The 16,119-nt window shown below is 41.9% G+C and overlaps 2 protein-coding genes across 2 annotated transcripts; both read left to right on the forward strand.

Annotated features, from left to right (window-relative positions):
• Nucleotides 1-4,139: 4,139 nt before the first annotated feature.
• LOC129598536 (uncharacterized) lies at nt 4,140-6,042 on the forward strand. Its single transcript, XM_055496502.1, has 3 exons — nt 4,140-4,207; nt 4,483-5,460; nt 5,585-6,042. Exons 1-3 carry the CDS (start codon nt 4,174-4,176, stop codon nt 5,848-5,850), a joined length of 1,278 nt encoding a protein of 425 aa, XP_055352477.1. The 5' UTR covers nt 4,140-4,173; the 3' UTR covers nt 5,851-6,042.
• Nucleotides 6,043-7,368: 1,326 nt separating this feature from the next.
• Nucleotides 7,369-8,767, forward strand: LOC129598547 (uncharacterized). The gene is made up of 4 exons (XM_055496513.1): nt 7,369-7,524; nt 7,880-8,013; nt 8,076-8,265; nt 8,342-8,767. Exons 1-4 carry the CDS (start codon nt 7,488-7,490, stop codon nt 8,452-8,454), a joined length of 474 nt encoding a protein of 157 aa, XP_055352488.1. The 5' UTR covers nt 7,369-7,487; the 3' UTR covers nt 8,455-8,767.
• The last annotated feature ends 7,352 nt before the right edge of the window (nt 8,768-16,119 follow it).

The following is a 16,119-nucleotide window of genomic DNA, read 5'->3' on the forward strand; positions in this document are numbered from 1 at the left end:
CGTAAATTAACGGTTTTCCCGTTGCGAAAACGGTTATGGTGACCTTAGAAAACTATTGACAGCCATTGTGCAAAAACTGATGTTTTTCGTACTTCGTCAGTGTAGAAACGTCCATCATACAAATTTTACGTCATAAACTTATTTTACATCACATATGTAAGCTTAATCAGAGTACTGTTGTTATTTTTTATTGTACCCGTAAGTGAAGAGCAAGGTCGTGTGCATTAATATTTTATTTTTGCCGTGATAGCATGTGTATCCGGTGTATTATTCGCTGTTAGTAATGCATATTGGGTAGGAGGTGTGCATGATCCCGTTTCCGTTCTCTGATCCGGCTGGATCATACCAGCTGTAACCCGGCTATTGTGTTATATCACGTTGAGCGGCTGTGTCCAGATTGCGCCATATTCCTCGCGTCTCTTGTGTGTGCGCGGCAGCATGTACGCGGGATTTGCATTTGCTCGCTACCCTCTGCGTGCCGGTTATGTGAGTGTGTGCATTATGGGGAATTGTCTGCATATGGGTGCGAGTTAGCTGTCAATTACGCGCCAGTTGAATGCCATGATATGTTGCCGTTGTTTTTTCAAAACCACTGGATTACAATTTCAGCATACACTGCATATTACACGATACCGGTGGTTGTTGGAGTGAAAGAGACGTATTATTGTTGATGCCAGTGACTTGGAGCTTATACACAGTATTCTGAGATGTATTATTATCCCCGAAACGGAGTAGGCCGGATGTGGAATTAACAATCAGCCAAACAACAAAGATTACATCCGCCCACTGTGTCTTTTACGCTGTCAGATTTCCCAGACATGATTTTGCCGGTCGCCGGTCTCTGGCTGCCGTGCGCATAGGGACACACGTCACATAAACTTAATCCAATGTCTCGTAAATACGCCTGCACTGCAGTGTCTTGAGAAGTTTTGCAAACGATTATATTAGCGTCCCTTGTTCACATTAATGTGGCTTCAGGATAATAAAGAGTTTCTTGTTTGAACAATGAATTATTAAGTAACCTTTACGTAAAAATGATCGGTTGCGTTAAAGTAACCTTACCCAATCTATTTGCATCTGCCTGTAGCTCCGCAAATTACCCGTAAGTCGCGTAAGAAAAGCACTGCCGGTTCTCACCGGACATTAAGCAACGATGTAGTCGGCTACCCAGACCCGGGAGAACACCGCCATCTGTTGCTAGCGGCACACTGCATGATATTACCGGCCTTCTGTATCTGCAGTAATCGTTGGCTCGTAAACCCAAGCGCTGAATACAGTTCCAACTGTACGAAAAATAGGAAGTGGGAGAGAAACGCTCAGCAGCCGAACGAATGCATGTCGCATTTTATTCGTACTGTTAGAGATGTAATCAAGGGAAGACAAGCACTGGACCACCAGCTACATAGTGACGGATACAACACGTACAAATGCTCGTATACAGGCAGTCACGCGCGTTTGATAATCGTCATGCAATGGGCCTGAATGGGATCAGCGTTAATGTGTAATGATCCTGTGTTGTAGGCAGTTTGCCCGACTGATCACGGGGAAAACTGGTGCGCGGCGGGCACGCGGCTATATATTCATAAAAGGCTAAGCGCCGCGTCCCGGCAATCAGTGTGCAGTTTGGTAACGAACAGCTGTTACCGCTTTTTCCACAGAACTGGCTTTGATGCACTTACGGGTACGTTCTGTGACCTTTTCGATTCATTTTTTTGCGTTTTAGTAGATTCTTAGTTTTTCTTGTTAGCAATCTCAAACTAGTATACGAACATAAAACCATGTACAGCAGTAACAACAAGACGTTACGTGATAACATTGTCTGTTTGCAGCTGCAATACAGCAATAAACCGCACATTAATTAAAAGCGCAGGTACAATTTAATTTATATGCGTCTCTGCAACGTAGCTTGCGTAATGATGTGACTACAACATTCAGTACGAAAATAATTACGAGGTCGTCAGTGTTTTGGAAACGTTATTGCATACGTGGACTGGCATGCGAAACTGTGCGCACTGCGCAGTACTGGCATTATAATCGCCAGATCCACAGCCCACGAATGGCTAAAATGACAAATGGTAACAACCGAGTAACCGCATTACGACAATTCATTCTAATGGAAACAAACCTTTATTGCGACGCCGTTCAATACATTTGCCATACAAATTTACTGCACACAAACCGCTAGTGATTACAAAATTTGTGGCACATTAGGCCAAATGACTCCTGCTCGATACGCGTTGTCAGTTTGAATCTTACGATGTTGTGCGTGGTACTGCGTACCCACTAGCATTGCTCTGCGGACCGCAATTCACGGTCCGCAAGTAAAAATTAGCCGTTTTACCTTTACTAGTTTAAATTCCAATGACAGAAGGAAGGTTCAGAATTGGAAGTGCTAACGTCGATAGTAACATTTCCTGCAATTAACCCCATCTTTTTGCATATGCATCTGCTTATTCCTTGCTAATTATTTGTCAGGCGGAAGTGACACAAGAAGTAATCAGAATTACTTCAAGTTCGGTACATTTCACATAGTACCACAATTGCTTATGTGTTCCTTAACTTATACTATATGTACAGTACATGCGAACTGCTTGTCATATTATTGATGTACTAGAGTATATGTTTACTTACATTATTTGCCGTCCTGGCTTCCCAGAGACAATTTTAAAAAATTAATACAGTATTAAACACCCAAGAAACTTGTAATAGTTATACTTGTGGCCAATACAAAAATCGAGTTAACGAAAAAGGATACCGTTACAGGCACCCCCTAAAACCCCGGTTCATTAAAGGCACCCCTTTTTGCACCCTGTTTATTACAATTTACAGACACCAATTTTGAATTATTATGGACTCGTAAGTACATAATCTTATGTGATCGTAATATTTTTTATATCTTTAGACATTAATTCTTGTATTCTTTTATTCGGCTGCTCTGAACGTAAAAGCTTACTACAGCATGGACAAAAGATTAACGTGTATTGTTATAGTGACGAAAATGTCGATGACCTGAAGAATAACCCTTCTTTCGAAGAATCCGAGAAAGACTTTAAGACATACCAGATCGCCGCTTTCCAAACATTCATTTATACGATGGTCCGAAAAGATCAAGAAGGCAGAAGCTCTGGAGCCTTCTCTTAAGAACGAAAAGATTTTTTACGAATGTACCCATGGACCATAACGAAAACGAAAAACGAAAAGAAGGGAGTTGGCGCTCGGATATTCACATTCACTAGTACTAGCCGGCGAAACCGGTGCCCAGCTAGCGTCATGCTTGCAGCCAGTATCCGCGGCCACGTCCTCGAATCTTACAACCCTGCCACGGTACTAATTCGCTCTAGGCTGGGTGATGTGCCGAATCGTCCTATCGGCTGGAAAGCCCGATGTTCGAGTACAGATACTTAAATCGACGCCAGAAAAAAGTGACTGTACTACGAGTATTATCTGAATAAAGCGGTGTTATTATCTCAGAACAGTAAATCTATCTTTATTATATCATATTAATTTAAAAAGGGGTGCCTATAATATACGGGGCTATTGCGGTGCCTAAAATGGGACCCAATGAAGAAATCGAGAAAAGGAGCCCAAAATGCTTTGGAGATAACCGGAATTTTTCGTATGATATACTTTGCATAGAATATAATATTAAAGTCTGATTTTCCGATGCACGACGATTATACCAGTATAACCTGTGGCAAAACTATAACACCGCCACAACGGAGAACGTAAGTAATGTACGCGAATATGTAAACAGCGCTTTGACAAAATTTTACGAGTGTACCGTCGTCACAGAATTTTCAGTTCATAGGTTTTGCATAATTTCATAACGGCATTGAAAAGATGTAGATTGCCTGCAGTGTTATTACGATTGTAACACAGTTGGCACATGTTCCGAGTAAAAAACTGTAACACTTGAAGAGGCGGTCGCATTACATATCGCTCGGATGATTTATATGCCGGTAGAATCTTGGAACCGCAATTTTACAAAGCAGAATCAAAATGAGTGTTCTCAATAATTTATGTCCTGCCAAATTCATATTCTATGCGTAACTACGTTAGATAACCTGAATTATCTTCGGGGATTCTGCAGGATAGATATAAAAGCAAAGGTAGCCAACCGGAAACAAGTATCACTACATCATTTTTGTCTAAAACCAAGTTGTATCCGGTATCATGAAGTTATTGATTTTCGCTATATTTTTAATAGGTACTAAGGAGTTCTAGTATTTTTCTATTAACAAAAAATAAAAATTTTTATTTTGTCTTGCATTAATATATAAAAAATCGTTTGGAAAAATTGATTTGATTTCTTGAATCATCCATACCATTTTATAGCATCATGAGTACCATACTTAGCATTCCTAATACCAACCTCTTAACTCTATTTAATTTTATTCTATATAGTAGTAATTACGTGGGTAATACTTCTATGGTGGGCGGGCGAAAACTGCGTTAATATGAATTCAAACTTTCGATTTGCAGGATTTCCTACTGAAATATGGTCAGCCAAAATCAGTAAGAGCCATGGAGATACGGATGCCGATGAAGTTGACGCCGCGCCTATCAGTAAAGCCGACTCCAAAGGCACATCCGAAAAGCGGCAATTTAGCGGAGGCAGCTTTAGCAGTTTTGGTGGTGGTCTCGGTGGTGGGGGATTTAGTGGCGGCGGTTTCAGCAGCGGTGTCGGTGGCATCGGCAATGTCGGTGTGAACCGTTTCGGTACCGTTAACGGCATCGGGGGCGGTCTCCGATCGGGTGGTATTGTTACCAATACAGGACTGGGCGGTGGCTTTCGGTCCGGTGGCATCATTACCGGCCCCGGTGCTGGGCTTGTCAGTGGTGTCAATTCCAATTTCGTTGATCAACAGCCCATTAATAATAACATAATGAATGGTAATGGGCAGGGTGCTGCCTCGGTTTCAAACGGGAACTCCGTTAATATGGATAACAATGTGGAAAGTGGGAAAAACGCCGGTAGCAGCGGTCTTAAAAACAAGGTGGCGGTAGCCCAAAAACCAGCCAACGATGATGACTCCGATGATCAAGCAGACAGTTCACAAGCCGGAAACAGTGGCCAGAGTGCCGCTAGCCTGCCAAAAGCGTCGGCTATCCAAGCGAGCGGTATCGCGCAATCAGCCGGCTCCGCTTCCAGCGGCAATAAACAATCTTCTACTTCGGGATCGAGCGGCAATGCAGGAAGCGGGCAGTCGGGATACGGAAACCAACCTGTAGCCGAAACCCGCAGCGGTGGTGGTTATGGCGGAAACGGTGGGGGCGGTTACGGAGGCGGTAACAATGGAGGTGGAGGATATGGAGGCGGTAATAACGGCGGTGGTTATGGCGGCGGTAACGGTGGTGGCTTTTATGGAGGCGGTGGCGGCGGATATGGCGGTGGAGGATATGGAAGTGATTGTGGCATGTCCCTTATTGACATATATACAGGATGCAGTCCATGGATGAGTAAGAATAAAGAGAATTTAGTTATGCAACATTATTCCCTACACTACACTAATTTTACATAAATATGCGCACAAATATTGCGTTGACTAAATTATAAACGAGCAAATAATCCAAATGTTCGCAGGAAATTTCTATTATGGTATGGCGCGTGCTCTTGATGGGCCGAACGGTATGGGAGGAGGAATGGATATGGGTGGTGGATTTGGAGGTGACTTCGGTGGCGGCTTTGGCGGTGGTGGATTCGGTGGTGGCAGCTTTGGTGGTGGTTTTGGCGGTCTGGGCGGGTTCGGTGGTGGCGGTTTCAGTGGTGGTGGCTTTGGTGGTATTGGAGGATTCGGAGGCGGAAGCTTCTCCTCGGGTGGATTTGGTGGATTTGGCCGTCGCCGCTGAATATCAGTCGAAATACTTTTTTGAACGAAAATTAAACCAAAGTTGTTTTGTTGTTATTCTTTCTTGTTTCGAAGCGTGTTTTTACTGACCTACATGTTTAACCGTTGTTTCGCTAGCGCCATGCTGCCACGACCTTTCAGTTTTGTTACTTGATACTGTTTTTGTGTTCGGAAAAAAATTATATAGACTTGACTTGAAAGCTTTCGCTCACGCCGCCAAAGTATTACAACATAATAATAAAACTTGCGAGATGCAGTATTATACAACGATACCGGTTTATGGGGTAATTCGTTCATATTTAGCTGGCAGATAGATAAAGTCAGGTTAGGATTCTTCATGTAAGGAGATTACATAAATTTTGTCAGCTTCTTGACAAGTTTGTTACATCAAGGTCCGCTTGATTGCCAAGGTTAGGTTCACGTTTATTACTGATCTCAGAATCGTCTCGGCGTCGTGTATGCGCATGATAGGATTTCTTCAATAGGTAATTTCCGGTACAAAATTTATGTTTTCATCGGGTGTGCTAAATATCGCCAGACATTTCCCTGGAAAAGATGCTTCTTAAACCAAAATATTTTAATGAGGGCGCTTGATCAGAAAGAAACTCGCAAGAATTTTTAGCCTTCCTTACAGAAAAAAATCCTTAAATAATCTTCGAAAGTTCAAGTCAGCGAACACATCATTGAATATTTCAGTAATATATAAGTATCCATGTTTAGAAGGAGAAAGCACCTATCTAAGTCTGCTAAACTCAACAAAAAATGCAACAGAACTGCAATTTTCTGGAGTTAAAGATACATTTAAATACGGAAATGCTTTTGCCCATGTAAAGATCATTAAACATTTGTTGCCTAGAAGTTAATTTTCGCAATTGTGGGTTCATAATCAGCATACCGATTGAAATTCTGAGCATTAGACTGCATCTGCTAAAAAGAAGTAGAAGTCAGATGCATCACATGATCGTTTGCTCTTATGTAACGCCCACAAACGAAAACAACCCTTTTAAAAAATAACGCGGCAGCTGTCATTGACCGGTCAGCTTGTTCTTTTCTCATCGGTTTTACATGAAGAGAACTTCTTAATGGACATTGACATGCAAACAATTGACACATTCAACCACATCCACACGTATGTTTAGCAGCGCTGCAAAAATGCATCGGTTTATAACAAATTTTTGGCTACATGCGTTATCGCGGTACCGGTAGCGGCGGAAAACCGAAGAGAGATCGGCGAAAAACATGACAGAATTGATGCCAGTCGGATGCTGGTGATACGGCCGATTCCGCCTTGCGGGCATAATCTGATATCCGTGTATAAGTGAAATATGGCGAAGAGATTGCCGGTGCAATTAAATTGAGCGCGACATACAAAAAACGAACGCTACGGCGGCTGTGATTGAGCACTGGCCTACTGCCGGCTTCCCGTCCGTGTATTTTGTCCATCACGACGTTGTCGAGCATGTTGCCGCGCTGCGCCGACACAGCTGACCATGAATCTTCTTCCATATATAAGATCGACCATCATCTGTTCTACTTCCGGATTGCATTTCGCATTTGTTCATGCGTGTGATTTCGCCATCGCCTTAGCCAGTGTTACGGTGTTAAGCGGAGGATACTGTTAACGGATAATTATCCATCATGAAAACTGTTATCATCTTATTTGCCGTATGTTTGGGTAAGTGCCGTTCTGCGATCTCACGTTCCTCCAAACTTAGGACAATGAAATAGGATACACTAACAACAAATAGGCCACTGAATGATTGGAACAATGTGGTGCACTTGGTTCACTGGAGCTTATTCTGAAGTTCTGTATAATAAGATGGCTTCGTAACCGGCGCCAAACCGATTCGACTACGGATTACCTGAATGGTTAATTACTATTTTGAACTATTTTTTAAGAAGGACAATATAAATGTACAGAAACAATATTTAAAACATTTGAATACACATAATTTTAAATAGTTATCTGTTGCTCTGGAACACCGTGACGGGTGAGTAAAGTTTTGGTAAAATTGCACTATTTCGAATAGGCGTTGTGGTGTCCCAGTTTATGCCCCAGCCCATGCCCATGGGAATGCCGATGGGCATGAACGGAATGGGTCCGCAGCAGGACTATCAGGGTGGTCCTCCCGGCTTCAACCCAATGGGATTCAACCCGTACATGGTAACAAAATATAATACCAACGGCACATGGCTGCATTTCGTTTTACCATAATATACATACAGGGACCTAACATGCCGGCTGCCCGCAATATGAACGTGAACCAGCAACGCCAGGACAACAATCGCCAGGGCGCTGAGAACGACAGCACCGCCGACAAGGACAAGGATAAGAAGGACAACAAGGAAAAGCCCAAGGAGCAGCCGCGCAGTAACACCAATGACATGCTGGACAATATGGGACTCCACGGCATTCGTAAGTGTTAAGCGCTATGAACCACTATCACATCCTATAATATATAATAATTATTACGTTAAACCAATCCTGACAGAGGACTTCTACGCCGCCCTGACCGGCGAACTGGCCCGTAATCCATCCGGCTACCAGTACAACGCCAATGCTGGTGCACCCCGGGAATCCCTTAACTACCGTCGACGGAAGTAGATGATTATAGCAGAAATACCTTCTTTGATCTCAGTAGTTTTTGTCTGTTTGCTTTTTAATGCCACCGAGTGAGATACATGTGAAATGTGAAATCCAGTGCCAGATCAACCATCGTTAAGTTACATTTTACCATATTATGCGGGTGTGGTTAACATTGTCCGGTTAAGTTTTCAAGTTAGAACATGTTGCTGTTTACGTCTTGTTGTGAATCTTTGCTCAAAGTTCAATTCTAATGTATATAAACATCACTGACTTTGATTCTATATGGTAAGAGCTTCGATGCAATTATTATCAAGGATTGCGTTTTGAGGTTCCCGGTTCCAAACGTTTACATAGATTACTGATCATGATAATAATACTGAACATCGAAGTTCAAAAATTAATATGAAATGCTACCGGAAGGAGATGATTTATGGATTAAACTATAACGACGATTATAAAGCGCGATCACAGGAAAAGATTCGCATTTCGTACCTTCAGTCCAGCAATAATCGCGAGAGAACGCCCGACAACCATGTAAAGCCAAAAAGCGGAACAATGCAGAATAACACGAACATGAGCAAATACATTTACTGTCATTTGTTTTCTGTTTATAATGACAACCTCTGCATTTTTTGCTTGGTTAAATTTTGCACTTGATTGTGTGTAGGTTAAAATGTTAGAAGTCCTCCCTCCCTTACCTACTAATACCATTCCAATAAGTACATCGATCGTTGTTTTCCGATTCGTGAAACTTCGATATTCGCTAATTTGGATAGAGCTGCAAAGTGAGTGTTTTCTAGTGACGGCAAACATACAGTACCATGCCGCAGATAGAGCAGAACAGCAAAACGGGAAGGCAGAGACGTCATACATGCCGCAGACGTGGAAATGACTGGAAAAGTTCCTGGTTATTTACGAAATGTCCATTAGTTCGATGTAGCGACTGTATGTTTTTCTGCCACTAAACTGGAATTAACGGGCGACTGATTAGCGCAATCCAAAATTTCGTAAAGCGGATCGAACCAGTTCCAGGAAGGCAAATCGCAATTCGCCCAGCGCTACAATAAACAGCAACGGGTCCATAATTAACTGTACACTGTACAAGCACGTTACTACTGTAAATATGGTCGTGTCATCCGGAAACGGGATGAACGTGTACATTGAATACACGACGATATTTGGCGTCCAACAGATAAAGGCACTAAGAGTCAACAGTGTCAAAATCAGCATCGGCTGGGCGCTGACCCTGACCTTTACGTTTCCCTGTTTTGCAATTGTCTCTCCTTCCGGATCTACATATTCAGTCTTTTCAGCGCTTGCATGTGCATTGGTCGTTGCTCCTGCCATTTTGGCGTTCACCGGTCTTACGGATAACACTTCCGGTCGAAGACGCCGCCGATCCTTCAGTCGCATCCGCTGTTTGTGATAGATAAAGGGAAAGGAGAGGACGACAACAGATAAAGGAAAGACGAAGAGCAGAAAGGCAACCGTCATATTCCAGGCCGGTTGCATGATGGCGTTGACCATGCAGCCGTTGGTGCGGATGTTCAGACGGTAGCAAAGCGCATCGTTCACGAGACCGGGAAGGGCTATGATGTGAACGTACAGCCATTCCGCTATGCAGATGAGGATGAAGATCGGGATTTTTTGGTTGGCTTTGTAAGAGACGGGAAAGATAATCGCCCACAGACGGTTGGCGGTAATCAGCATATGGGCGTTACTGGCACAGGCTTCTGAAACCATACTAATATCAGAAGGGTTTAGTTGGAGTCGTGATTTTATGATCTTCACCCCAATTTTAATTCTATGACCTCTTGCACAACAAAAAACTCCTCCACAACTCACAATTCGTACTTAAAGGCATCGTAACAAAAGAGTTTGTCAACATATTCCAAACACTTTTAGGCCAGAAATATTTTTTTGCAAGGTTTCGGTGCGCGGAAAATTCAGAACCGTTTGTTTCAATAAATTTTTGGCTACAAAGCTTAGGAATCCATCCGTAAATTAAAGTACGCAGGTTCCCCAAGACATTTGATCCCCCTTCTAGACTCTTTACGGTTTTTCCCGTGTTTAGTCTATTGGCCAGTCACATTTCTTGCAGCCCTCCTCGGTACATAGTAACTTATGGATGGTCCAATCCCTACTGTCAAATGGTGAACTGGTATACATTATTTCATTACACAGAGCAAATGCACCTACACTATGCTTTATACATACTGTATATATGGTGCTTTCGTTATATATACTTTACTTACGTAAAGTGTAATTGCAATACAAGTAAGCTGTACAGATGGAGTCGCTTCTGGTCATCCAGTAGCTTGTGTTGAAGCCTTGACCGATATCAAACGAATTCTCCCAGATGCAGTATATTAATTAAGTCCGTAAGGATCAGGTTAAGGATGAAAACATGGAAAGGTTTTTTCCTCGAATCACGGACACGACAGTAAAGGAACAACACCAAAATGTTGGCTGACACACTTAGCGCAAACACAACGCTGGTAAACACAGCGGCGATGCTGACCGCGGATGCCGGTGCAGTTGTCCCATTAAATGACGCATTCGTAAAGAGCAAAGCAGACGCGTCACATAATGTCGCATTGAGAAGGACTGAAGACAAAGTCACGCTTGCGTTTAACATTCGAAAAAAGTTCGAAGAATTCTGCATCGCACTTGAAGTGTGGCCCTAGCATATAGTGAATTAGCTTTTCGAGCAGAGATTAATTATCCCACCATAACCTAAATAAGCGCGTAAATAATCGTAGCGCAAGCTTTTATGTCACAATCAGTACATGGATATTTTACCTTGCCAGTTGTAACTAGTGGAACATCCAGACGGGCAATAATCGATTTATCATAAAAAACTGATTCGAGTAATTAAATTTTAATGCGAGTATTGTCCACAATATCTTAAGCTGCAAGAAGGGTGGTTATAGTATCCAAGAAAGCAAGATGCGTACGTACGTCTATCACATGCTTCTTTTGTCGAAGCAATAAAGGCACGTAAAGTTGAGTCGGCACAGAGCACGCAATTTTCCCGTTAATGGAATTTTTTCGAGCACTACGAAAATTTTGATGCTGTAAATTTCCGGAAAAGAGCGGAGCATGAAGTGCCTTGTTCCCTTGAGGACTTCCTGGATTTGCAATTCACTTCCACCGATTTTTCGGGTTAGCTTTTCGCTCACGGACATTGCAAAACGGGTTGATCAGGCAACGCGCTCGCAAGTACGTGCAACAAGCACAATTATTGGCAGCTATTAGTGTTAGTCACGTTGCAGGTGCTATGTACAACATGTCACCGTTTATGGGATCAATCATGATGCTTATAACAGAACTTTGCATAAAAAATCCATAATCGTTAATCTTGGTCGCTCTGGATCCAACTTTCCGGCAGGTTCAATGTCACAGCATTTTAATTTAAAGCTCCAATCAAAGGTGATGACTTACATTTTACTTGTGCTTTAAAACACAATTTCAAATTTAACAATGTGCGCATAAGAGAATTTTGAGTTTTTTTATAGTGTTCAACTGCTCAACGTTGAGCCGCTTTGCGTCTAAAAAACAGGATAAACGTTGTGACTTAATATAGAACTATCGCAAAGACCTAGCACCGCACAGATGGGGTGGTCTGGAGATATTCTCTTAAAAACAAAATTTGATCCTAGCCGGTTTAAATATAAAATATGATCGTGGGCGACCCGGTATAAAGGTCATCAATAATAACACCACCGCCGGATCGTGTTTCCCTACAATCGAAATCGACTTTTGAACTGGTTATCACGGCAATACACAGCTATGCGGCGCGACAAAAAACTTGAAACCATAACCAGCTATGCAAATGCACAAATTTCTAAACGATAAAATTAATATACTTTTATATTAAATCTTGCACGTTTTTAACACTTTCTCCTTTAATTTATTTTCTTATACACCCGTTTATGTTATTTACAGTGTTATTTCTGTATTAGGTGCAATTAGCAAATATCGAAAAATTTTGTAATGGACATGGTTTCAGGAATATTTGCAGGTAAAATTTTGTCGTAGCCGGTCAAAGCATACTTTTAACTACCAAGATTTATTTAGAAATCAACTAAGCAGTTATATCGGTATCCAAAAGTGCCAGGCTGTAGGGTAACAAAAGGTCAAACAATTCAGAAAATGGACACGATGTGGCGCGGTTCATAATCATAGTTTAGCAGCAATGTAACAGCAGTAGCGCATGCACATATTAGCGATCACTGAAGCCAGACACATGAAAGTAAGAGTTACTTGAAAAATTAATTTGCGATGATTGTACACAATAATACGAAGCTTATTATGAATGTGTTATGTCTGTGTAGCTGTGCACCATCTTCCTGTCTCTATTGCACCGAATCTGCCTGACAGCTGGTTCCGTATTCTGTCTTTAGAGCTTAATTCGTAACCCTAACTGTGAAAGCAAGCGAAAAAACTCAGCTCTAAGGTCACTCAGAGCTATAACAAACAGTATGGGATCCATTAGCAGCTGAATATTGTACATGAACATGATAACGGTGAATATCGTCAGATCCTCCGGAAACGGGACAAACGTATAGTATGTATACACGACGAAATTGGGTGTCCAGCAGATAGTTGCACTTGTTGTTAGCAAGGTCAGGATCAGTATGGGCTGGGAGTTGGTTTTGACTGCTTCGCTTTTCCTTCGCTGACCTTCCCCTTCTGTCTTTTCATGATCGCTATGCATGGTCCCCGAGCGGTCGGCCTTACTGGTGACCTTACTGCTGGGCATGACCGAGTTGATGTGTGAGAATGTGTGGCGCCGTAAGCGCTCTCTGGCACGCTGCTGGTGTTTGTACAGAATAAAGGGAAAGGCTGATACCATAACGCAGAACGGTGTAATGAAAAGCAAGAAACTCATAAAAGTGTTCCACGTGGGCTGCGCGTTAATGTTGATGAAACATCCGTTGACGGCGACATCTTCGCGGTAGTACAGATGGTCATTAACGTATCCGGGCATGAGGATGATATGGATGTAAGCCCATTCCATGGCAATCATTGCGAGAAAAACACTGACTTTCTGATTGGATTTGTAGGATTGCGGGAATAGAATAGCCCACAGTCGGCTGATGGTTATGAGGACGTGGGCGTTACAAGTGCCGGCCTCTACCGACGCAAAATAATAAATATCAGACAATGGATTATGCGCATTATTGATATTCGAACTAGTGACGCGTTTGCAAAGTCGCCTGAATATTATAAACGTGCTTATTGTAATAATATCTTCTGGACAAATAATAATTTATTCTATCTTCTGGACATTAATTTTTACCACAGAAAAAATGTTTCTGCAAAATAACCAAATTACCCTAAGTTAGCCAAATTCATGGATTTGATATGTCACTTACGTAATGTATAATTGCAGTATAAATAAACCGAACAGATGGTGGAACTTCTGGTTTTCCAATAATCTGGGAAAAGGTTGATACCGATGTCGAAAGCGTTCTCCCAAACGCAGTAAATAAAATCGGTTATTATCAAGTTAAGCATGAAAACATTGAAGGGTTTCCTGCTGACATTATTAATACGAACAAACAGGTACAGAACCAGCAGGTGACCAGACACGCTGAGCACAAACAGTATCGGCGTACTTATACCAGCAAAGTTCAAGCTAATGAAATTTTCATTTTCCTTCGTCCCGTTGGACGACGTGCTACCTTTCCAGACGCTACTGTTGTTTGCGGCCATTGAGTGATCTGAAAATGCCGTATCAGCTGATTAACTCCAGAAGAAAATTTTTATGCGTGATGAAACGCTATAAGAAGAAAGATATCAAGGGAAGCAGTAGCGCCTGTAATTGAGATACCACTGACATGGAATATAAAGAGGTCACTCGCTTTTATATGATTGCCAAAATCACGCATACGTTTGTCGGTAATTATGGAAAGAAACCTTGAGAAGCTCAATCATTTGCGCCATCGTAAAGAATGATCATGAAATAACCTTTCGCCGGTGAAAAACAGACATATTAAATTCGCGCGATTAATCATGAAAAAGCCATGGACGTAATCCAAGACGAAACAAACATCCTCCGTTCGCCGTCATTCAGAGAAAACCAACATATATCGTCAGTACTTTTCACCTGATTGCAGGTCGTGGTTTTGTCTCATTTTAAATTACTAATCTATTTCAGAATATTTTTCGTTCTGTCATCTAACTGCTTGTTTTCTCAGTGTCTCTGGTGAAAATGACTTCCGCTGTTTGTGGGTGATCAGTAATCATATTATTACATTAAGAGTAGAAGTGTTTAATACGAAATTGAAGTGGAAACACGAATAACAGTTACGGTCAGATTGCAATAATCTTTTAATCTTGCCGGTGTATTATGCTGCCTTGTCAATGACGTAAGAGAATATTCATGTCCAAACTCATCTGCGGAACGGAAATTCCCTAATTAGAGTTTGACGCAGAATGAGAAAATTATAAGTTCCTTACATAACCGAATTCTTCCTTCACTGAAAATTAATTTCGTTAAGTGAAAGCAGGCATTTAGCACATTTTGCAGCGTGTAGCAAGTGGTAATAATTCTTTTAGCCGTTTTAGTAATGCAAAATAATACAGGGCAGCGGAAAGTGCTGAAATGCGAGGAAGGCTAAGGTCACACCGTCACGCCTGTTTGGGTAAACAGCGAAACATTAAACGTAAAATGGAACTGGTAAGAGGAAAGTGAACACCAAATTTGCGGCATTTTGGCAACAAAACAGGATGATCACTTTCTTCTTGATTAAACAACATGACCTCGGGAACATTCCACTGTGTCGTGTGCCATAGAATAGGTTCTACTTTATTGTCTGTCGTGCACGTGAGCGCAAAGGTGTAATGATCTGGAAGAATTCCCTTCTCAAATCGCTCAGCGCAACGATAAATAAAATTGGATTCATTAATAACTGGATACTGTAAAGGAAGCTTACAACAGTATAGCTGTGGAGTCATCCAAAGCCGGTAAAAATGTGTACAGAGTGTACACGACGAAATTAGGCGTCCAGCAAATGGTTGCGCTGATTGTCAGTAGGTCGAAATTAGGATCGGCTGCGAATTGCCTTTAGGCCTTCACGCTTTTGCATCTGGGAGTTGACGCCCGTGAACTGTTCTACGCTATCTTGACATTCACTTTCAACATTCTTTACAATTTCAGTTCTGCTTTTCGTGGTAAGGTTGGTACAGTGCGATGTATGTAGGTGCTGGACGTAGTCGACGAAGTTCATTAAGCGTATACAGTGTTTGTAATAATAAAGGGGAGTGCAAACACCATAACACTTAAAGGTGTGATAAACAAGAGAACAATCGTGATGACTGTGCAGCTTGGTTGAGCGCCAGCTTGGTTGAGTTTTACGGAGCAGTCGTTAGTGGACACATCAAGGCGGTAATAAAGGTCATGGCTAGCGAAACCCGGCATCATTACCACATGCACGTATATCCACTTGACGGCGCAATGCGCTTTTAACACTTTCAACAGCAATGATCTTGACCGTTTCCATAATCAGCTATGCCAATAAGTCGTACTAATATGTATTAATAACGGTTTTTGGTTTTAATAAAAACCATAAACGGATCTGAAAAACTGCAAAGGAAACGTTAAAGAAAAAATAATAATTATGCAGACTTGCGCAAAATGTAATTGCAATACAGATAAACGGAGTAAATTCTAGA

Source organism: Paramacrobiotus metropolitanus, unplaced genomic scaffold (assembly GCF_019649055.1).
Source record: "Paramacrobiotus metropolitanus isolate TYO unplaced genomic scaffold, Prichtersi_v1.0 Parri_scaffold0000124, whole genome shotgun sequence".
Taxonomy (NCBI): Eukaryota; Metazoa; Tardigrada; class Eutardigrada; order Parachela; family Macrobiotidae; genus Paramacrobiotus; species Paramacrobiotus metropolitanus.

Bases quoted from the DNA above. Each gene is read 5' to 3' on its own strand.
- LOC129598536 (XM_055496502.1), top strand. From the start codon at position 4,174: ATGAAGTTATTGATTTTCGCTATATTTTTAATAG. The intron at 4,208-4,482 runs GTACTAAGGAGT...TTCGATTTGCAG, and splicing joins TTTCGCTATATTTTTAATAG to GATTTCCTACTGAAATATGG. The intron at 5,461-5,584 runs GTAAGAATAAAG...AAATGTTCGCAG, and splicing joins AGGATGCAGTCCATGGATGA to GAAATTTCTATTATGGTATG.
- LOC129598547 (XM_055496513.1), top strand. From the start codon at position 7,488: ATGAAAACTGTTATCATCTTATTTGCCGTATGTTTGG. The intron at 8,014-8,075 runs GTAACAAAATAT...ATATACATACAG, and splicing joins TGGGATTCAACCCGTACATG to GGACCTAACATGCCGGCTGC. The intron at 8,266-8,341 runs GTAAGTGTTAAG...CAATCCTGACAG, and splicing joins TATGGGACTCCACGGCATTC to AGGACTTCTACGCCGCCCTG.